Here is a 24,128-nt window from a genome sequence, read left to right as displayed (position 1 = left end):
ATATTAACTGTTATTTTAGCATCAAATTTGGGGCTATTTGTTTGAACGAAGTGGATAAAATACATAATGTTTTATTTACTCGATTTTCCAGCATCTGCAGTTCCTTCTTAAACAAATGTTTTATTGACTGTTATTTTAGAAAGACAAATTATTACCTCCACGTTTCCGATTGTTTTTCAGGAAATTGTAGATAAAGAAGGTGGTACGAAAGTGCTGTCTTTTACTGTCCCATCCCTTTCAAAACCTTCAGTGTACCATGAGGTAAGAGGCTTATTTGTTTACTCTGGTCTTGAAATGGGTTTGGGTGGACGTTTGTTGTCACATGTACTGAGGTACAGTGAAAAACTTTGTTTTGCATGTTATCCGAACAGATCAGATATACCATTTGTAAATACAATCATGTCCAACTCGATAACATTAGATACAACAAAGGGGAAGATGCAGAGTGCAGAATATAGTTCTCAGCATTGTACTATATCAGTTCCATAGACAAAGTCAAATGTGCACATTAGGGTAAAGGTGAATCAGAGCTTATGCAAGGACAGTTCAGAATCCTGACAGCCGGAAGAAGCTGTTCCTCGGTTCGGTGATGTGCACTTTCAAGCTCTGTACCTTTGGCCAGATGGGAGCAGGGAGAAGAAGGAATGACTGGGATCAAAACATAGAAACATAAAAAATAGGTGCAGGAGGAGGCCATTTGGCCATTCGAGCCAGCACCATCATTCATTGTGATCATGGCTGATCGTCCCCTATCAATAACCCGTGCCTGCCTTCTCCCCATATCCCTTGACTCCACTAGCCCCTAGAGCTCTATCTAACTCTCTCTTAAATACAACCAGTGATTTGGCCTCCACTGCCCTCTGCGGCAGGGAATTCCATAAATTCACAACTCTCTGGGTGAAAAAGTTTTTTCTCACTTCAGTCTTAAATGACCTCCCCTTTATTCTGAGACTGTGGCCCCTGGTTCTGCTCGCCCAACATTGGGAATATTTTTCCTGCATCTTGCCTGTCCAGTCCTTTTATAATTTTATATGTTTCTATAAGATACCCCCTCATCCTTGTAAACTCCAGTGAATACAAGCCTAGTCTTTTCAATCGTTCCTCATATGACAGTCCCGCCATCCCAGGGATCAATCTCGTGAACCTACGCTGCACTGCCTCAATCACAAGGATGTTCTACCTCAAATTAGGAGACCAAAACTGTTCACAATACTCCAGATGTGGTCTCACCAGAGCCCTATACAACTGCAGAAGAACCTCTTTACTCCTATACTGAAATCCCCTTATTATGAAGGCCAATATTCCATTAGCTTTTATTCACTGCCTGCTGTACCTGCACGCCAACTTTCAGTGACCGGTGTACAAGGACACCCAGGTCTCGCTGTACCTCCCCCTTACCTAACCTAACACCATTGAGATAATAATCTGCCCCCTTGTTTTTGCCACCAAATTGGATAACCTCACATTTATCTATATTATACTGCATCTGCCACGCATCTGCCCACTCACTCAACCTGTCCAAGTCACCCTGCAACCTCCTAACACCCTCTTCACAGTTCACACTGCCACCTAGCTTTGTGTCATCCGCAAACTTGCTAGTGTTGCTCCTAATTCCCTCTTCCAAATCATTAATATTTCTGGTAAACAGTTGCGGCGCCAACACCGAGCCTTGCGGTACTCCACTCGCCACTGCCTGCCATTTTGAAAAGGGCCCGTTCACTCCTACTCTTTGCTTCCGGTCTGCCAACCAATTTTCTATCCATGTCAACACCCTACCCCCAATACCATGTGCTCTAATTTTAGTCACCAGTCTCCCGTGCGGGACCTTATCAAAGGCTTTCTGAAAGTCTAGATACACTACATCCACAGGCACCCCTTCATCCATTTTACTTGTCACATCCTCAAAAAATTCCAGAAGATTAGTCAAGCATGATTTCCCTTTCATAAATCCATGTTGACTTGGGCTAATCATTTTACTGCTATCAAAATGCCCCATTATTACCTCTTTAATAATTGACTCCAGCATCTTTCCCACCACCGAAGTCAGGCTAACTGGTCTGTAATTCCCCGTTTTCTCTCTCGCTCCTTTCTTGAAAAGTGGGATAACATTAGCTATCCTCCAATCCACAGGAACTTATCCTGAATCTATTGAACATTGGAAAATGATCACCAATGCGTCCACTATTTCTAGAGCCACCTCACTGAGGACCCTGGGATGCAGACCATCAGGCCCAGCGGATTTATCATCCTTCAGTCCCATTAGCCTACCCAATACTATTTCTCGCCTAATAAAAATTTATTTCAGTTCCTCTACCCCCTTAGATCCTCTGTCCTCCAGTATATCTGGGAGATTGTTTGTGTCTTCCTTAGTGAAGACAGATCCGAAGTACCCATTCAACTCTTCTGCCATTTCCTTGTTCCCCATAATAATTTCACCCGTGTCTGCCTTCAAGCGACCCACATTTGACTTTGCTACTCTTTTTCCGTTAACATATCTAAAGAAGCTTTTACTGTCCTTCTTTATATTCCTGGCCAGCTTCCCCTCGTACTTCATCTTTTCAGCCCGTATTGCCCGTTTTGTTTCCTTCTGTTGTCCTATGAAATTTTCCCAATCCTCTGGCTTCCGGCTACTCTTTGCTGTGCTATACATCTTTTCTTTTAGTTTTATTCTATCCCTAACTTCTCTTGTCAGCCACGGTTGCCACCTACTCCCCTTAGAATCTTTCTTCCTTTTTGGAATGAAATGATCCTGCGTTTCCCAGATTATGCCCAGAAATTCCTGCCATTGCTGTTCCACCGTCATTCCTGCTAGGATCCCTTTCCAGTCTACCTTGGCCAGCTCCCCTCTCATGCCTTCATAGTCCCCTTTGTTCAACTGCATCACTGCCACTTCCGATTTAAAGTTCTCCTTCTCAAATTGCAGATTAAAACTAATCATATTATGGTCATTACCTCCAAGCGGTTCCTTTACCTCGAGTTCTCTTGTTATATCTGGTTCATTGGACAACACTAAATCCAGAATTGCCTTTTCTCTGGTCGGCTCCATTACAAGCTGCTCTAAGAATCCATCTCGGAGGCATTCTACAAACTCTCTTTCTTGGGGTCCTGAACCAACCTGATTTTCCCAGTCTACCTGCATATTGAAATCCCCCATCACCATAGTGGCATTACCTTTGTTACATGCCAGTTTTAACTCCTGCTGCAACTTACACCTGGGCTACTATTTGGAGTTCTGTAAATAACACCAATTAGTGTCTTCTTGCCTATACAATTCCTCAACTCAATCCACAGTGACTCTACCTCGTCAGTTCCTATGTCTTCCCTCGCAAGGGACTGAATTCCATCCCTCACCAGCAGAGCTACCCCCCCTCCTCTGCCCACCTGCCTGTCCTTTCTATAGGATGTATAACCCTGAATATTAAGTTCCCAGGCCCGATCCTCCTGCAACCATGTCTCAGTAATCCCCACAATGTCATATCTACCAACCTCTAACTGAGCCTCAAGCTCATCTACTTTACTTCTTATACTTTGCGCATTCATATACAATACTTTTAATTCCTTATGCATCTCACCTTTCACATCGATCCCTATTACACTTGGCCATACTCTCCTGTTCCTTTGTGAGCTTCCTTTCCCGTTAATTCTGGAGTCATTAACCATCCCTTTACTCTCTTTCCCTTTAACTCCATCCTCGACTATCCCATTTGACAACTCACCCCCCTTATTCAGTTTAAAACCACCTGTGGTTTGGGATTGGCAAGAATTCCTCCTTCCTGTTATCCAGGCATATCACACCATACCATATCATATACCATACGCATGTACAGGTAGTGCAAAAGAGAGAAAGATAAACTATGCAGAATGTAGTGTTACAGCTGCAGAGAAAGTGCAGGGTAAAAAAAGAGTAAGGGCTGCAACAAGGCCAACTACGGTAATTTAATTTGCAAACTTGTAAATGGAGTTAGGGCAGAATTTGCAAAGGGAGTATAGTAAAAACCTGATTTAGCAGCCTTGCAGGGCTGGTATTGAAAATTATCATGGAGATGTCACCTTTTCGTATTGATTGTGGTCTGTGACTCAGGAAGTCGAGAATCAAGTTGCAGAACTGGATTTCGGGTCCTAGGTTCAGGAGTTTAGAGATGAACTTGGGTGGAGTTATGGTGTTGAATGTGGAGCTTTCATCAATAAATGGGAATATTATAGGCATCCCTTTATTCCAGATGTTTCTGGGATTAATGTAGGGCCAGGGAAATGGTGGCTGCCATGGAGACTGTAGTGGGAGGCAAACTGCAGTTGATCAATGCTGTCTGGGAGGTTGGAGTTGATGAGCACCGTGGCCAGCCTCACAAAGCACTTCATGATGATGGATGACAGAGCCACCGTGCAGTTCCCATTAATGCGTTAACTTTTTTCCCTTTGATACCGGGATGATAGTGATCATCTTAAACTAGGTGGGAACCTCAGACTGGTGTAGTGAGATGTTAAAGATGTCCTCGAATACTCCTGCTGCTGGTCTGCGCAGGTTCTGAGGACATGTTCAGGGACTCCATCCAGGACAGTTGCCAAATACACACCAAATAGATATCTCAAAACTTTTCAAACATTCAATTGTCACTTTGAGGATAATGTTACTGGAACTAATATATATATAATATAAACTGAAAATAATAATCACATCTGTTTTTCAATTCTGATTTTATATCTATTATCAAGTCTTTTGCTTTCCTCGTGAACTTTGCTGTTAACAACATCTAGCCTGCAAAGCGTTTCTCTCCATCCCACCACAAACATTAGCAACCTACTATGTTCATGGCTATCTTCTTCACACTTGCCTCTTGCAAGTTTCAGCAACCAGCTTTCTGATCAGTGAAGCACTGCTATAATAAAGGGCCCAAAGTACTGGGGTAATTCAGCTGGCCATGCAGCATCTCTGGAGAACATAGATAAGATACATTTTGGGTCAGGACACTTTTTCAGCCTAAAGAAGTGTTTCCAACCTAAAAACATCATCTATCCATGTTCTCCAGAGATGCTGCCTGACCTGCTGAGTTACTCTACAGACTTTGTCTTTTTTTGGAAACCAGCATCAGCAGTTCCTTGTGTCTATAATAAAGGACCTTTTTACTGTAAATGTCTCACTTCAACCACGAAGATGTTGATTTCCGTGGGTAGAAAATGTTTAATTCTATAATTAAAAATGGAGTCCAAGCAAAGATTTAAAATCCAAAAATATTAGGTAATTTGAGTTGGCTGGTTGCATCACCTCGCGTTTATTAGCCTGTGCTAGCTATAATACCTGTGATCATTGCAGTCTGACTAATATTGATATCCTTACATCTCTACTTCATGGTACAATATTTTCATATCACATGGCACTATGTTCAAGATATTGCCATGCAAAAAAATGTATTTATATAATAGATTTTGTTATTTGATGTATGCTTTGTTAATTAACCTTGGTGCTTTAGCCTTCTAGTTTTGGTTCTATGGCACTTACGGAAGGCGCTTTATCTCGACATGGCTTGACTAGGGTTGTACATGCTGGACCTTATTGTCAAAGGGAAACTTTTACAGCACAAAATAGGTAGGTTATTAGACTTATTATTTTACAATTCTTTTTAAATATAGGTAATTAACAGCAAGAATTGAATCTAATGTAATGATTTTAAAACCTGAACTATAAACATCATTGCATCTGAATTGTAAATCAAACTGCAAAGTATCCACTCTTTCAAGTCCAGATTAAAAAACAAATAATTTCACAAAATAATATTAATGGAAGTGAAGTTAATGAATGGCTTTATGGGGGGTGGGTGAGAGGAGTATTAAACTGCTGCCCTATGGGTGTTACGATGCACCCAAAATTTCAAACTAATGCTACCGAAAGATGCTACCTGTTCTCTCCAGAAATGCTGTCTGTCCCGTATTTACTCCAGTATTTTGTGTCTAACTACAAAAAAGTCAACATGTATTCCCAAGCCTGGATGGAATGTAACATGCAACTTGAAGAGTAATTTGTACGAAAGTGTCCCCAGGCGTTTGCTACCTATGGCTTTCTAGAGAGCAGAGGTATAAAGTTTTGGAGGAGGTGTCAATAAATCAATAAAAATTGGCACAGTTAAGATATAGTCATGATGAAGTGAATGTTACAGATGATGGATGAGCTGCTAATCAAGTGTGCAGCTTTGCCAAGATACTACTGGAATTCTCCAGGCAAATCAGTATTTCATCATGCTCCCTATTTATTGGCGTAGTGGAAATGTATGGGGTTTTGGGAGTCAACCAGTTGCTGCAAAATAGTTAACTCCTATGACTGCTATTTGAGTGTATTTATATTTTTGTCTCGTTGTATTTCTCGCCAATGGTGACTGATATTGATGGTAAGGCTTTGGTTATAATAAGCTAATGAATTTGCTGGGAGCTGTTTGAACTCTCTTGCTGAATGAGAGAATGTTGTCAATCAGGGCCTGAATGTTAATTAATTCTTACTGTGTGCAGCTGCAAATTGCTTAATTGTGTAAAACAATATGGATGACTGTCAAATGAGGAAAGATTGGAAAGACTGGGCTTGTATCCACTGAAATTTAGAAGGATGAGAGGATATCTTATAGAAACATATAAAATTATAAGAGGACTGGTCAAGCTAGATGCAGGAAAAATGTTGGGAATCCAGAACCAGGGGTCAGTCTAGGAATAAAGGGAAGGCCATTTAAAACTGAGATGAGAAAAAACATTTTCACCAGTGAGTTGTGTATTTGTGGAATTCTGTGCCACAGAAGGCAGTAGAGGCCAATTCACTGAATGAATTGAAAAGAGAGTTAGATAGAGTTAGATTGGGACTAGCGGAATCAAGGGGTATTGAAGGAGAAGGCAGGCACGGGTTACTGATTGTGGATTATCAGCCATGAACACAATGAATGGCGGTGCTGGCTTGGTCAAATGGCCTCTTCCTGCATCTATTTTCTATGTTTCTATGAAACTGAATTATACAACAAAGTGCTCTTTGGTGTGTTCTGTCAAATATTCCTGATGTATGTGTCATTTTCAATCCAGCTCTTTGGTCTATGTTTGGATAGAACTGTAAGAGTCAGGAGTTGAGCAGTTATGAGTAAATATTTAGCACATCATGACACTGTATATGTCATGTTTGAGATACAATGTTGGGATGGAAGTTAGCAACATTTTCATTTGTTGTGTTTTTTAGGAATGAGCAATTTCCCACAATTTAGCCAGATGCCAGGATTGTATCTGCAACACCTTGGTTAGGTGTGCAGCTTAATTTGGATAACAAAACTGTGAGCACGATAGTTAGCAAATTAATGGCCTTGGCCCATAACTTAATAATTCAGTTTACTTTTAGTTTAGAGATGCAGCGTGGAAACAGGTTCGTCAGCCCAGTGAATCCATGCTGACCATCAATCGTCCATTCAATCAATTCTATGTCATCCTTCACTTTCTTATCCACTCTCTACACATTAGGGGCAATTTACAGCGGCCAATTAACGTACAAACTTGCACGTCTTTGGGATGTTGGAGGAAACCGGAGAACCCTGTGGAAGCCTATGCAGTCACAGAGAGAATGTGTAAACTCCACACACAGACAGTACCCAGGGTCAGAATGGAACCTGGATCTCTGATGTTGTGAAACAACAGCTCTCCCAGTAGTGCCACTATGCAGCCCACTATCTTTTTTGATATTCTTGATATCGGCAAGAGTAAGTCAAATTGAGAACAGTTTGCCTTTTGTGCTATTGGAGGCCTCGGGATTAGGCTGAGATGGATTATCCAGTTGACCTTTGAAAATTATTTTTATCTGAAAATGATTGCAAAAAATTCACCCTTAACAGCTTCACCGTTACCGCAAATGGAGATGTTCATGGACAATAATTGTTAATCATTGTTCATAATTGGTTGTGGTAACACTAATCCATTGCCTGTAGAATAATTTAACTCTTTTTGTTGAGCATGTGTTAAATTTAGAGGCTGGCATCTCATTTTTGAGATGTCCGGCGTTGCTACTGGTAAGTTATTCTGCATCTTGTGATGGATGTTGAAGCATCTGCCCAGGTATGCTCTGTGCCTTTGCTAGCCTCGGTGCTACTTCCAAATCTTCAATGTGGAAGGGTTACCAATTCATCAACAAGGCAAAGGATGATAATTTGTAAAGGGATTTAATTCCCCAGCTGATGTACTGGAGTTTAAACACTTATCTTTGGATTATTTTGTTCAGGCTTCTGGCTCACTTGTCCTTTACTAAAACAACTATGCTCTCCTGCAAATAAAAAGCTTTGGAACAATTTACTGTGTCAGACTATCCATCTGTGGAGGGAAATAGAAATTTGATGTTTTGGTCGAGACATTTCATCTAAACTGAAAGAGTAGAGGTAAATAATCGGTTTAAAGAGGTAGGGAAGACAGGTGAGGCAAGAGATAGAAATGATAGATGGGTTTATGTTAGGAGGGGTTGATTGGCAGATAAGTCAGGTGGTGGAGGGAAGGGTGGAGAGAGAAAACGAGACTTTGTGGTGATGAACGGAGAACAAAAGGTGGAAAGGAAGGTGGTACAACTGAATACAAAGGTGGCTGTAGGGACAATGGGAAGGGGTGAGCAGTGGGGGGGATTGTATTATCACATCCAGTGTTAGGAATGTGTGGGGGCAGGGGGGGAAAGAAACTGGATGATGGGGAAAGGTAGGAAGAGGGGTGTCAGGTTAAGGTGTATATTAAAATGGTATAGATTTTACTCTGGGTTTTGCTGTCCTTTAATAAAACTAGGAAACACTATGATTTTGTGGGAACTAAATGGATGCAGTAAATGGAGATTGGTTTTGGGGTTCACAGCACTGCTTGATTTCATTTTTATGAAAAATGACTGGTGTAGAGGAATCAAATAAGATCAGTCAAGACCTCTCGCTAGTTTAATTGTTTCTAATTGGTGAAATGATAGCAAAATATAAAATTACTTTTGGCTAATTTTACATACTTACAGACAGCATGAGATTTGGAAAGGGGCTATATAATTGTGTTTTAAGATGCCTCTAACACTATTTCTTTGCTGCTTATTAAATAGGTTTGAAGTATTGACGTTCCTGTTGCTCTGTTACAACGCGGCAATAGTCTACGTGCCTTGTCATTCTTTACAGTCTCTGTGCCGTATGTGCTCCAGGTGAGATTCTTTTGTAATTCTTTAACTTCATCAACCACCTTAGTGTGGGATTCATAGGCTCTGAGTGGAGCAGGACATGCTTAATATGCAAACTGAGTGGCCATGTTGTTATTATACTCAACATCAGACAGCTGAAAGGTACTAATTCATCTATGGAGGCAAAGGGATAGTCAACATTTTGGGTCAAGACTCTGCATCAAGACTAAGAGTGTAAAGGGGAGCTTGACAGTATAAAGAAATGAGCAGGGGGTGGTAGATGATAGGTGGAACCAGGTAAAGAGAAAGATGATGGGTATATCGTGCCTTATAGAGACTAGGAAGATGGGTGTGGAGGACATTTCACCACTCCTGGAGTCTTATAATTTAGGATCGCCGGCCTTGGTCTAACATATTCTTACCTGAAATGTCTTTTCTTTCACCTTCCTGTTGTTTTACCATTACGCTGTGAATGGTGTCAACTTGCATGTATTAATCCCCCCCCCCCCCCATTCCCAATCCACCCCCACCATTGTTTGGTTTTCTTTTCATCATCTAGTTTCTCAACCATTTCTTCCAGTGACTTTTGTCAACTAGGTTAGAAGGACAGTGCTTGGCTACGTCCTAAGCCTTATTTCTTCCCTTTTCCTTTGGACATTCTTGACCGGCACCTTTTTGGGAGGAGGGGAGTTACTCTTGGGGAAGAATTGTTGCCAATTCCTCATGCAGTGTTGCTGATGGGGCATTTGGGACAAAAGTACACTCCTATGTTGCACAGGTTGCAATACTTGCTCTCCTTACAATCTTTGGTCTGATGACCTTCTAGTTTGTATTTTCTACAGATGATGGCAGTGGATATATTCAGTTTTGTTTCAAGTATGGCACACACTGCGTTGTCCTGCAGCCATCCTGTAGTTATGACTGTATTATGATTGTGAAGCTGGAAGATAGGTGGACGATGACTCCCTTTCTGTCCATTTAATTGTTGGCTTAAACAGATCCCGAGTAGGTAATTATTTTTTGCCGTTTTCTGCTCTCTTGACATATCGGGCAAGGAAGGTCAAAACATCCATGACTGTAAAATAAGATGTGTACATTATCTTCAAAACCAACTTGTCAATTTTTTCCTGTTTTATCTGAAGAGCTGCAGCTTCAGGTATCCAGCAGCTATTCTGACCTTTACATCAAACACCCATCACTTGGGAAATCCTGCAGCTAGAAGAATTTTTGGTTTTGAGATCCCAACACCCAAACAATATTTTTTTTTTCTGACAAGAAATGTTTAATCTACACTGCCACTATGATGGTTTAGGGATCACCTTGATTAGCTTAATTAGCTCTTGTTTCTACTTTGAAATAGCTAGCTACTCCTACTGGAAAAATATGAAAGACCATTTCCTGATCAGCATTTATGTTCATCTCTATATCAGCAGTTAGCTTCAATCTGAAAAAAAATGTCCTTGCATCCCCTTTAACCCTCTTACTCATCACCTTAAACTTACACCCTCGGGTTTTGGACCTCTATTATAATGGAGAGTTATGCCCTCATAATATTGCATACTTCTATCAGGAACCCCTTATCCTCCTGTTCTAAGGAAAACAAACCAATGCAGTCTCCGTGTAACTGAAACATTTAATCCTAGGCAATATCCTAATAGTCTCCTCTACACTCTCCCATGCAATCATATCCTTTCTTTGGTTTGGCAACCAGAATTAGAGATAAGCTTCCAGCTGTGGAGTAACCAAAGGTTTCTAAATTGTAACATGATCTCCCTGCTCTTATATTCTATGGCCCATCTAATAAATGCCAGCATTCCATATGCCGCCTTCATCCTCTTGTAATTTCTCACATGATTATCAAATCCCCTTTGAATTTTTTTGTCACGTACTTGCACTAAGGAGTAATTTGTTGCTGTTTTTCACAGAATATGTGTTAATGGATTTCCAAGAAAGTTGCAGAAGAAATCCGAAAATATCAGGAGCAGAATAAGAGTCTCTCCAGAGTTTATGGTACATATGTTAACAGCTGTTTATTATGCTATGTAAGTATACTATATGTTAAGCTTTCATATATCTTTTTAAGATTCTCACGAGAGGAAATGGACATTAGTTGAACATTTGAATAGTTGGTGAAGATGTCATCCATGAACCTAACACTATTCCATAAAGGGTTCCTTTGCCTACATACCAAATCACAACCATCTGCAAAACATATCTTCAACACTGCAGGCAGATGAGCAATTATTCAAAATTTAATAAAGGGTTTGATCATGGTCTACTTTGGAATCATAAATATTGTTATTGTTATTTGCAGGTATTACACTCGGATTAATATTTTGTAATGATAGTTAATTCATATTGCTTACTGATAAAATGTAACATTCATTTTTCCCCAGATATAATGGAGAATGGGAGTTGGGCTGCAAAGCACTGGATGATGTGTTGTACAGAGCACAATTGGAAATGTTTCCAGAGCCTTTACTGGTGGGTAATTATCTGACTGAGATTTAAAGCAGAGTTTTATTGTTCTTTTGTGATAACTTGGCATTTGTCCGACCTCAAATACGTATTTAGGTACATACATAGAACGTAAGCAAGAGTGACTCACCTCTGGAACCTATGCTGCTGTTTAGTATCATATGTTCATGTAGTTCGTGGCACTGATTCCCTTGCTGTCCAATAATCTTTGCATTCCAGCTTTTTAGTATATTCAATGATTAAACATCTACAGCTGTGAGAATGAGAATTTTTTTTTCTTTCATCCCAGACATATGTAAGTGAGATCCTGCTCTGTTCATCTGGAAACTTGGAGGAAAATACATAATTTCAGCACCTACTGTCAATGTCTTTCAAAATTTAACATGCTTTCAGGAAATTACTTTTCATTTTCCTAAATTCCAGTCCAAATCTCTTTTATTCGGTCAGTCCCCTCACACATTAGACTCATGAATCTGTGCTGCACTGATAACAAGTACATCCTCCTTTAGATACAAATGTTCCAAAATGAGGTCTTAAAAACGCCCACAGATTTACTTGTGTACTCCATCCCCTTGTCATAAAGACAGTCTAATACAGGGGTGGGGAAACCTGCGGCCTTCTAGGCCATTATGTGCGGCCTTTTGAATTAATCCAAATTTTGTAGAACAAATCCTTTCATTTTTATTAATATGTTTTTGTTCGTCTTTTATTATTTTAATTTTAATCTTAAAATGAACGTATTTAAAATACCAAAGAGTAAAAGAAGTTTTGACTAAATAATCCTCCCCGACTGACGGCCGCAATTAAAACATTAGTAAGTCATGAGGGCTATTTTAACAAAATAATGTACATTTTGAAGTATATCTGATTGAAGTATCTTGGATGCGGCATTAGATTACAGCTAACTTAATGCGGCATTCCAACATGAAAAGGTTCCCCACCCCTGGTTTAATATTTGCCAACTGCGTTGATTGCAATTACATATTTAGAATCTGACTTTTTAAAGAACCAGCAGATCAAGAGCTTCTGTATACATTAATTAGTTACTCCGTTTCTAAAGTAATCTATATCTATTTTTTCTACCAAATTATTTAACTCTATATTTTGCCATATTATACTCGATCTGTTATTTTCTTGCCCACTCTGTCCCTTTACATAATTTTTAATGGAGATTTACATGGCAAGTTTTTTTTTTCGCATAAGAGAATGATAAATGCATGGGATGTACACTGGCAGGGAGAGTGGTGGAAGCAGATACAATAAGAACATGTAAGGGGCATTTAGACGGCGCATGAACAGACAGGGATATAGACCATGCGTAGGTAGATGAGATTTGTTTAAATTGACATCATAGTCTACATCGTAGGTCAAAGGGCCTGTTCCTGTACTGTTCTATGTAAAGCACCAAACTTAACCCTCTTATGCAACGAAGATCAACTGGGTTATGTATTGACATTTTCACCACATTTATCCTGGGGAGCTGATACCAGTGCTTTTAGTGAGGGTTGATTTTGAGTAGATAGACAAAAAAAGCTGTAGTAACTCAGCGGGTCAGACAGCATCTCTGGAGAAAAGGAATAGGTGACGTTTCGGGTCAAGACCCTTCTTCAGAACGAGAGTGAGAGGAAAGGGAAATGAGAGATAGAGCAAAAGATATGCATTGTTGGCTGTGGGCAAGGTGTTAACGAGTTATAGAGACAATGAAGCTCACCAGGATCAAGTCAAGTTTATTCGTCACATACACATACGAGATGTGCAGTGAAATGGAAAGTGGTAATGCTCGCGGACTTTGTGCAAAAAGACAAACAAACAAACAACAAAACAAACTACAAACAGAATGGAACAGAATCACATATTATTTTACATATTCTTCTGTTTACATGTTTTCTGTTGTTTACCCCAAGTATTTTTTTCATCCAGTTCTGAAAACAGCCCATGTAAGCTTCATTAACTGGATGACAATGAAACTAGGACAACGAATAGGGTGGGGAGGAAAGGGGAGAGAGGGGATGCAAGGGTTACTTGAAGTTAGAGAAATTCATACCGCTGGGTTGTAAGCTGGGTTGTAAGCTGGGTTGTAAGCTGGGTTGTAAGCTGGGTTGTAAGCTGCCCAATGAAATACAAAGTGTTGTTCCTCCAATTTGCGCATGGCCTCGCTCTGACAATGGAGGAGGCCCAGGACAGAAAGGTCAATATAAGAATGGGAAGGGGAGTTAGTGTTTGGCAACCGAGAGATCATGTAGGCCCAGTTTTGAGTACATCTTAATCGGGTGTAATTCCTGCAGTAGAATTTCCTAACTGCTTAGTATCAAAGGAACAGTATTCTCCACATCTCTCAATGTTCACCCTTACTATACATTCCTTCTTAATTATTTTCCTGAAGGTTCTTCCTGAGTAGTTTTTCACAATAAAATAAAAAAATTCTCTGTTTCTGCAACAACAAAAAAAAGGTTAAGGTATGGACTATGGTGGATGTATATATGATTTTAAGTGTTCGACTGTATACCATTTAAAGCCTGGTTAATGAAGCTTACATGGGCTGTTTTCAAACTGGATGAAAAAAATACTTGGGGTAAACAACAGAAAACAGCGAGCTTTGGTAATTGATGAGGTTTTCAGATTCGTGAACAATGAGCAATGCAGTTTCCTCATGGTCAGTATAGGAACCATTGGTTTTCTAACTTTCTATGCGTTTGATATTGGAATACAGAGCAATATTTCAATGTTTCCAGATGGCACTAAAAATGGAAGAGCAGCAGTAGAAAGTATACTAAAAGACAGCAATGGGACATGAATGGCCCCGCAGAATAGTGAAATAAGTGTTGGATGGAATTTAGTACAATAAAGTGAGGTGATAGCTTTTGGCAGAAGGGATGGGGAGAAACAAATTAACTTTATAGTTTTAAAGATGTGCCGGAACAGACAGACATGGAGGTTATGTGCATAAATCTCTGAATCAAGATGTTTTGAGAGAATGATTAAGAAGGCATATTGGGCTTTATAAGTGGAGTATTGAAATTTCCAAGATTATGATGCTTCGATAAGGTCAGCACAGAAAAACTATTCCCATTGGACTATAATGCATGGGCTAGGAGACAAAAAAAGGAAATTTGGGCAAGAGATGCAAGAGGAATGTGTGGAAGACTGGTTTTGTGTAGTAAATGGTAGTGACCTGGAATTTGCAGCCTGGGATGATTTGGAGAAACAACCTGAGGAAGTGAGGCACTTGAGGGAAATTAACAAAGAGCTTTGGGGATAGAGCAGGGGAATGGTACTTATGGCATTGCTCCACATATAGCTGGCCTAGACTCAATGGGCCAGCTTCTGTGTCATTCAGACTCTAAATAGGGAACTGTCCATGTTCCAAGTTCTCTGTTTAAGCTTTACCTAAATGTGAGACTTAGTTAAATTAAGCAGGGAAAAGCTACTGAACATTTGCACATAATAAAGGTTGTCAAAATCTTTATCTGATGCCCTATTGTCTCTTTTAGTATTTATCACTATCTCTACCCATTTATCCAATCAACCCTTTCAATCTGTATCTACCTATCACTTGCCAGCCTTTGCCCACCCAACCTCTTTTCCAGCTTTCTCCCCCCTTTCTTAGTCCATCAGTCTGAAGAACGGTATCAATCCAAAACATCATCTGTCCATTTCCCTCCACAGATGCTGCCTGATCTAAGTTTTTCCAGCACTTTGTGTATTGTTCATCATATATTTGCTGATTGGTGACAATTTAGGTTGTGAGGAGCTGCATAGAAGCTTCAGAGGGATATAGTGAAACAATTGGAAAATAACATGGCAAATGTAATACGATGTGAAAATAAATATTGCAAGAGATGTGTGCCAATTATGTAGAGCCCTAATAAGATTGCATCTGGAATACTGTGTGTACATCTGACCTACCTTAGAAAGGATATAGTGGGTGAGCAGAGGGTTGCAGCCACAGTTTGGATTCCTGAAATGATGATAGATTTGTCATGTAAAGCAAGCTTAAAGAAAATTGGAATTGGATATTCTTGGGTTTTAAAGTAAGAGAGTGGTCTCATTGAATGACCAAATGTCATTTAGGGCTTAACAAGGTAGATGCAGGTTTTTACTCGAGATTCCAGTACCAATATATTTTGTCCCTAGATGCAGAGTTGCTGCTTCCTCTGGATGGGATGAATAACACAATGGGTCAGGCTCGCAAAATAAGGATTAGCAAACTAGCTTGAGATTTTTTTTTTTACCCAGAGGATAACAAAACAGAGGCATTTTCCATCAACCAGGTTGGTGGAGTCTCATTTTACTTGGATCAATAGATTTTTGGATATTACCAACATCATGGGAAATTGAGTTATTACAAGAAAGTGGCACTGACTATGTTGGAAGGCATGAGGGACTAAATGGCCTATTTCTACTTGTTTCTGTATAACTGCTAAATCTCCATATCTTTCTACATTATTTTATTTAAATATGATGGTAAAATTAAACAAGCAGCAATCACAATTATTCAGTCATAACAAATGAAAAATAACGAGATTCAAAGCAAAATACTAGAAACACTCACCAGATGTGAAATAGATGTGAAAAGATGTGAAATAGATGTGAAAGAGATAGAGTTCACATTTTGGGTTGTAAACCATTTGTCATTTTTCATGAAAAATAACATTATGGAAGTTCTTCCTGCTAAGTTTCCTTGTAAAAACTATATGCTGATTTAAAAATATATATATATGTGATCATTTTTTTACATAGGTTGGGAATGCAATCAAAAATACATTACCTTCTAGTGCCCTAAAATCTTCCAAAAATGCGCCACGAAGTATTCAGGTAGAGATAACTCCAACATCATCCAGAATATCTAGAAATGCGGTCACAAGTTTATCGATACGAGGACATCGATGGAAGAGGAATGGTAAGAAAAAGATGAGTGTTAGACAAGTGGATCGAGATACATATGAAAAATCCTCAAGTTTAATGTTTAATAATTGTTATAAAATAATCTGTCCAATGTTACATGAAGTAATACAATTTTAGTTTAAGAAAATAGTTTGGTCTAAATGACATGGCAGAAAGTAACACTGGATAAAAAGACAAACAGTGTATCAACCTAGGCATCTCATTAAATATTTACCAAAGTATATATTGAAACAATACCATGAATCTGGAGTCAGTAACTGGGATACCATCCTAGAGAAATGCAAATTGAAAGTAAAATTGGCCTGACATACACAAGATAAAATGCAGTATTTGCACAATTATCAAAGAAATCTTATCTTCGATCATTTCAGTCAATCGTACATTTTGGTTTCAAATTACTCCATGAAAACGGATTGATAAATGTGTTATTTTAGGTTGTATTAAATATAGTAGAGATTTACTGGTAATGCTATTTTTGGACCAAAACAACATTGGGGTTTAATTTCACCAGGGCAAAAAGTGAAAATGAATTTGCAAAATCAGATGTCTAGTAAGCTAATTTGTAATTATTCGTTTGACCATCATTTGCTGGGAATAAAATCATTGCTGGCTTGTGTGATTCCAATTTCATACTGAGATATTTAATGCTGTATGAACAATAGATGCAACTTTACCTTGCCATTAAGGTCTGAAGAACAAATTAAGAAAAATAAGCTCTGCATTTTGAGACTGTGCCCTGATCCCTTTAGCCACAAGGGCCACATCTTAACTCCCTCTTAAATATTTGCATTCCCATTACAGCAGCTTGAACTGCTTGGATAATTATTACAAGTAAATTAGTTGTTCACGCTACGCTGCAGTTACATGATACAGAGAATCTAGATGTGGAAGGTTAATGCAAAGGGTTAAGAATGTGAGAGAACAAAATAAAGACTAAGTATGATCTGGATGTTCTCTACCTCCAGCTGTCCATTATACCGTAGTTTACGGTCTAATTTTAGTTACAATAGTTAATCACATAAAATACTTAAGCACTTTTAGTCTACACTCATACAGAACACAAATTTCGCTACTGCTGCTGCCATTTCTTACCCTGTTCTGGCCTTAACAGACGATCTCTGGGCATAGGCTAGCCATAAAAACAAGCCCACAGACTCCCACAGCAATTTTGGCTATACAGGTACTTCCTTCTCTCCTGTCTCCTATTATGACTCCATTCCCCCAGATCCTCTGCCTCCATCGCAATTTCTCCGATAATGAAACATACCGCACATTGCTCCTGAAAAATCCTCCTTAACCACGGTTTCCCCCATGCTGTAGTGGGGAGAGCCTTGGCCATATCTCGTCTCTGCTCTTGGCCCTCTCCTGAACAGAGCAAAAACAGGGTTTCCCTGGTCCCCACTTTTTCCCTACCAGCCTCACCATGTCATTTTTCACAATTTCCACAGCTCCAGCAGGATTCAATCACAACATATTCCCCCCTGCCTCTTTTGGTATTTAAAAGGGAATACTCCCTTCACGACTCCTCAGTCCGATCTACAATCCCCTCTCCATCTATGATACATTCCTGTGCAGGAAATGGAATACCTGTCCTTTCAATCCTTTTTTACAATTCAAACAGTCATGCCATTTGAAACGGTGATTCACGTACACTTACAATCTAGTACACTGCATTTGGTTTACAATTTGTTTTTTATATTAGAGAAATCAAACGGATTGAGTGATTACTTCACATAGCATCAGCAGTTGGGATCCTGATTTTTAGGTATCCTCCCACTTAATGTCACAGTTAATTTTGACCTATCTGTCCATAGCTGCTAGTATTTATACTACAGCATTCCAGAGCTTGTTTGCTCTTCTTGGCTTTATCAGAACTGGCAATTTCTACCATTCACTGAATTTGTTTTGGAACAGTTTTACTATTATAATGTGTTTTGGCTTACTGGGCGTGTCCCACAACCCCACCATTAGCAACATATCATACAAACAAATAAACATAATGTGCTTCTAATTTCTATATTAGCCCATTTGGCCTTGCTCCATCAGAGATATTCTCTTTGTTCTTGCCATCACTGCTCTACCTTCTCTGCAACTGAAATTTTTTTTTAATGTCTCTCAGTTCTGAGAAGGGTCTTGGTTCTGAAAGGTTAACTCTTTCCTCAGATACTGCCTGTCCTGATGAATGTAAAAAAATTCTCGTTTTGATGTCAGAAAAAAAATATCAGTTTGTGACAATTGGTGGCTTTTACCTTTTGTAATGTACTTATTCAAAAGGAACCACATAACAAATTATTTACATGTTTCCGCCTGCATGCGTGTATTGTCCATTCCGTCTGTCACAATTGAGCATACACATAAAATAATTAAATATGTTAATATATTAATATGTTAATTCCAAAAGCAAGGATATGATTGCTGGATTAAACTGATGATATATAGATCTGTTCGCCCATATGGAAGAAGATGATTTATAAAGAAGTGCGATTTAAAAAAAAAAATTTGAAACATGATAAACAGCATAATTTAAGGATATGAGTAAAGGGAATTTGCATTTAGCATGTATAATAATGCATGATAAAGCACTTTACACTGAATGAAGTCTCCTTCGTGATACATTATCAAAGACCAGTCATGTTCTTGAGCTGTAGTTTGCCCTTGTTATAGGAATGGCGAGGTAAGAAATCAAATTTAAAAACAAAGTACTGTGAAATTGATCATAGAATGAGCAGCAGTTTTATAATTTTTATTTTTAAGAAAATAATAGACCAGCTATGTACATTCAAAGCACTAGTTTAAGGGTTAGATGAGACTAGTTTAAGGGTTAGACGATAAAATTACTTAAATTAGTTTAACTAAATCTATCTTACTGGATGGAATTGTTGTACTTGGATATGGTTATGAGTTATATTTAATGGTGAAACCATGTGTGATTGAAGAACTATAAACATTACCCAGCCAATATTAAGAATCATCTCACATTTTCCATGGTCACAATTTACTTATTTACAGAATTTCTGTGGTATAACAGTTTGGGGAATTTTCAAATAAACAGTGTTTCCTAGAGTAAGAACTTATGTTACAAATAAGCTTGTAGATTTTCCCTCAAAACAACTTGTGTTACTAAGCAATGCGGATGAATGGCTAATAATTTTCTCTTGTCGTTTAATTTGACTGCACACATCTATTTAATATACTTGTAGATTAATGTAAACCTGTATTATTTGCAGTTTATATAGTAGTTATGCATAATAAAAGATATCAAAAGTGGCATCAGGGTATTATACATATTATCACAAAATTACTGGATAATTTGTGACTCCAGTGAGAATAAAAACAATCAGCTAATGGTAGGAATGTTACAAAATTTTGAGATTTTAAAAATCAAGCATGTAATTTATCCCATCAGATAAAGCATAAAAAGAATATTATTATATTATATGCTGTAGGTCCGTAACAGATAGTTAAATAAATTACAATTTCTAGCAATATACCAAGTCTTTATGGAGAAGATCAGTTCCTAGCTGGTACATTGGCATATCATTATCAGTAGCATCATCATACTCCTCAGATTGTAACCAATAAGCAACTCTACACCTTGTTTTTCCACAACTTTTCAATTTTGGCATTGTAAACTACAGGATTTTGCTCTTCAAACCACGCATGACATGCCTTTCTGCCCACTACTTTCCCATTAAGAATGTACTGTAGATCATCATATTTGGAGTAGTACAAATTTGGCTAATCTCTGAGAATGCTGTCTAAATCAGTCTCTTTTGCTGGGCATTTGGATTGACAATTTTGCATTTCCTCTTCGGAGCCATCTGTTTAAAATGTCAAGGAAAAAAAAAACGGCATTAACAGAAACAAGTTATTATTTGCAGTTTTAGAAAAAAGGTAGAAATGATAAAGTTAAATGCTAAAACAAATAGTAAATACCCAACAAAAAAAATCATATTCATCAGTTTCATCAAATCAATTCATCTTATCAATTAAATTCATCTAAATTCAATTACTAGATCTAAACATCTATATCCATTTCTTAAGAAATGGCTAAAATGTTTAAATAGCCTAAGTATCCAAATAACAAATAAAAAAACTGATCCCATTCACACAAGATTTCACAATATAACATAATTTTTTTTATCTCACTGTCATGAACTTGTATGCCTAATGGAAGGAATTTAATGTTTAACTCCCATAAATTAATCCAGAAACATTCACTCTCAATATAAACACAATTATTATTTTTTGCACAATACATGACTAAAACTGTTGTGGATATTTAGAAAATATTAATCATGGATAGACAATAACACAAAATATAGATGATTTAGATGTTCTTATGACATGATTATGCAAAAAAAAAGGAATGTATTTTTCTTGAGAGTGGGTGTTTCTGGATTGTGATCGATTGGAACGTTGCTGTTGCCGTAAATTTCTAAAATCAATATACAGCGCAAACAGAAAGTGGTCAAGTTTAGACTTTTAATTATTTTAACAGCAAGACAACGTTTGCATTCTCAAACCAACTTTTCAATTAGGCAAGGCAACTTCAGCATTCTCAAACCAACTTTTCAATTAGGCAAGGCATTCTCAAATCAACTTTTCAATTAGGCAAGGCATTCTCAAATCAACTTTTCAATTAGGCAAGGCAACTTTAGCATTCTCAAACCAACTTTTCAATTAGGCAAGGCATTCTCAAACCAACTTTTCAATTAGGCAAGGCAACTTTTGCATTCTCAAACCACCTTTTCAATTAGGCAAGGCATTCTCAAACCAATTTTTCAATTAGGCAAGGCAACTAAAATTTTCAAACCAAAAAAACACTTTTAGCTAACATTTTCAAACCAAAAAAACACTTTTAGCAAGCATTTTCAAATTAAAAAAAACTATTTTAGCTAACATTTCCAACCAAAAAAACACTTTTCGCAAGCATTTTCAAACCAAAATAACACTTTTAGCAAGCACTTTTTCAAACCAAAAAACACTTGCATTTTCAAGCCAAATTAAGGCCACTCACAGTTTAGTGTACAATGTTATTCATAGCTCCGACTGAGAGACATGACCCTCTCACTCCCCCAATTCTGCAGAGACTGACGGAGGCACTCAACACTTCCGGGTTTTATTGTCCCTCCGGAAGGGGCTTGGCCTTCAGGAGAGAGAATCTCAACAGTTTTTAAACGTTAATAAGTCTTTTATTTTTCATCGATGGGAAAAATCCACTTGTCCTGACCAGCGGAGGGGGACTCTGAGTAAGATGGCCAAAAATCACAGCCGTAAGTGGCAGCGTTTTTTCTAAAATCAATATACAGGCAACAGGAAGTGGTCAAGATGAGACTTTTAGTAATATAGATAGTCAAGTCAGCAAAGATATGAAAAGAAATTTGTTTTCTTCAAGGATATAATGGAGAAAGCAGGCCAATACAACTGGCATAATGTAGCCTTGATTTTCAGTGGGCCTTTTGGATGCTGCAAAGTAGACACATGACGAAGGGTAGAAGATGTTGATTTGAAAAGGTGTGCAGAATGGCTTACAAGGTGACAAGCAAAAAATATAGGGCATTACTCTGTAAAGGTTTGGGGTTATTAATAGTTACTAAAACAGAGCATTATATTCATCAATGACATGTTGATGGAGCACAAAAAAGACTAGCAATTGTGAGTCTTTCTCTAGCAGTAGTTGAATAAGGCTGGAACCAGGCAAGTGTTCAATTTTACATGGAAGTAGGTATAGTGAAAGAAGATGGTGTAGTTAAAATTAAAAGCAAAAAATGAAAATAGAAATAAAGCTAGTGCACGGTGTCATTGGATATACAGTGCCCTCCATAATGTTTGGAACAAAGATCCATCATTTATTTATTTGACTCTGTACTCCACAATTTGCGATTTGTATTAGAAAAAAATCACATGTGGTTAAAGTGCACATTGTCAGATTTTAATAAAGGCCATTTTTATACATTTTGGTTTCACCGTGTAGAAATTACAGCAGTGTTTATACATAGTCCACCCAATTCAGGGTACCATAATGTTTGGGACACAGCAATGTCATGTAAATAAAAGTAGTCATGTTTAGTGTTTAAGAAAGAACTGCAGATGCTGGAAAATCGAAGGTAGACAAAAGTGTTGGAGAAACTCAGCGGGTGCGGCAGCATCTATGGAGCGAAGGAAATAGGCAACGTTTCGGGCCGAAACCTGAAGAAGGGTTTCTGCCCGAAACGTTGCCTATTTCCTTCGCTCCATAGATGCTGCGGTACTCGCTTAGTTTCTCCAGCACTTTTGTCTACCTAGTCATGTTTAGTATTTTGTTGCATATCCTTTGACAGCAATGACTGCTTGAAGTCTGTGATTCATGAACGTCACCAGTTGCTGGTTGTCTTCTCTGGTGATACTCTGCCAGGCTTGTATTACAGCCATCTTTAGCTTATGCTTGTTTTGGGGGCTAGTCCCTTTCAGTTTTCTCTTCAGCATTTAAAAGACTTTGGGCCTCATGTTGATAAACAGCAATAAAAGTTTCCAAAGGTGATGAAAAGGCTGGAGGAAAGACTAGAAGAAAGGTGCTGAGAGCTCTCATACCTGCATTAACGAGGCAGTTAAACACATCTGAGCATTTACAAACACCAACGGGTCTGCACTTGGTCTAGTACATAGCTAAAACTCTCATCTTGTTATCTTCTGGTTTGCGTGTTTTTACATTTGCGCAAAAATGGTACGCGATAGCACTACCTTACTCACTGTTGTCCTGTGCTGCAAAAGCGCCACATTTATTTGCCACCTTACTCACCGTTGTCCTGTGCTGCAAATGCGCCACGTTTTGTTCCGATCGGTGGTATATTTTAAAAGTTATTAAGGGCCTGTCCCACTTGGCGATAGAGGAGGGCATATGGGAGGAGAGAGGAGTTATGGAGTGACTGAGGGTAGGGGAAAGGAGAGGTGAGGGAGGGATTTGCGGAGGGTAGGAGAGGGGAAAGAAGAGGGAGGAGGTTTGGAGGGAGAGTGGGGGAGGAGGGAAGTGGGGGAGGTAGGGAGTGAGGAATAGTGGGAGAGGAGGGCAGTGGGGAGGTGAGGAGGGATAGTGAGGGGAGGCGAGAAGTGAGGGATAGGAGGGGGGTAGGGAGGAGAGTGGAGTTATGGAGGGTGGGAGGGAGTGACTGAGGGTAGGGGAAAGGAGAGGTGTGAGGGATTGGGGGAGTGGGAGGAGAAGAAGAGGGAGGGTGTAGAGGAGGGGGATGGAGTGCTCGGGCATGAGGGGAAATGAGTCGCGCCTGCGCAGTTGGGGGATATGGGTGAGTCGTGGAATATTGCGTTGGGGGAACGGATTGCGTTGGGGGACCAGGCCTCCCGTGTGACAGGGACCCAACGGGTCCCACTTAGTCTAGTGTCCAACTAAATGCATGTACATCTTATCGTTCAGAATACTTTCTGGTAACTTTCTAACCACTTTCCAATAGTGTGACAATCCGAATTGCCCAAAGTACTCCAACTTAGTTCTGTATAATAGTTTATATAATATTATAAGCTCCCAGCTCTTATGCTCCATGCCGGGGTTAATGTAGATGAGTATCCTGTATGCCTTACTTAATTTATTCACCAGTACTGCTGTCTT

General features: G+C 38.9%; 1 protein-coding gene across 6 annotated transcripts in view; it reads left to right on the top strand.

The window, feature by feature from the left end:
* The window catches only part of fam126a (family with sequence similarity 126 member A), a 77,019-nt gene that overhangs the window by 36,754 nt on the left and 16,137 nt on the right, over nt 1-24,128 (top strand). For all 6 annotated transcript variants that reach the window (XM_033046272.1, XM_033046253.1, XM_033046261.1 and 3 more), the window contains 6 exons: nt 181-261; nt 5,469-5,584; nt 9,071-9,166; nt 11,068-11,184; nt 11,539-11,626; nt 16,361-16,520. In XM_033046272.1, coding sequence (XP_032902163.1) covers nt 181-261; nt 5,469-5,584; nt 9,071-9,166; nt 11,068-11,184; nt 11,539-11,626; nt 16,361-16,520 — 658 coding nt within the window. The remainder of the gene's footprint in view (nt 1-180; nt 262-5,468; nt 5,585-9,070; nt 9,167-11,067; nt 11,185-11,538; nt 11,627-16,360; nt 16,521-24,128) is intronic.

Source organism: Amblyraja radiata, chromosome 2, assembly GCF_010909765.2.
Source record: "Amblyraja radiata isolate CabotCenter1 chromosome 2, sAmbRad1.1.pri, whole genome shotgun sequence".
Taxonomy (NCBI): domain Eukaryota; kingdom Metazoa; phylum Chordata; class Chondrichthyes; order Rajiformes; family Rajidae; genus Amblyraja; species Amblyraja radiata.
This window is presented reverse-complemented; position numbering and strand designations above follow the sequence as displayed.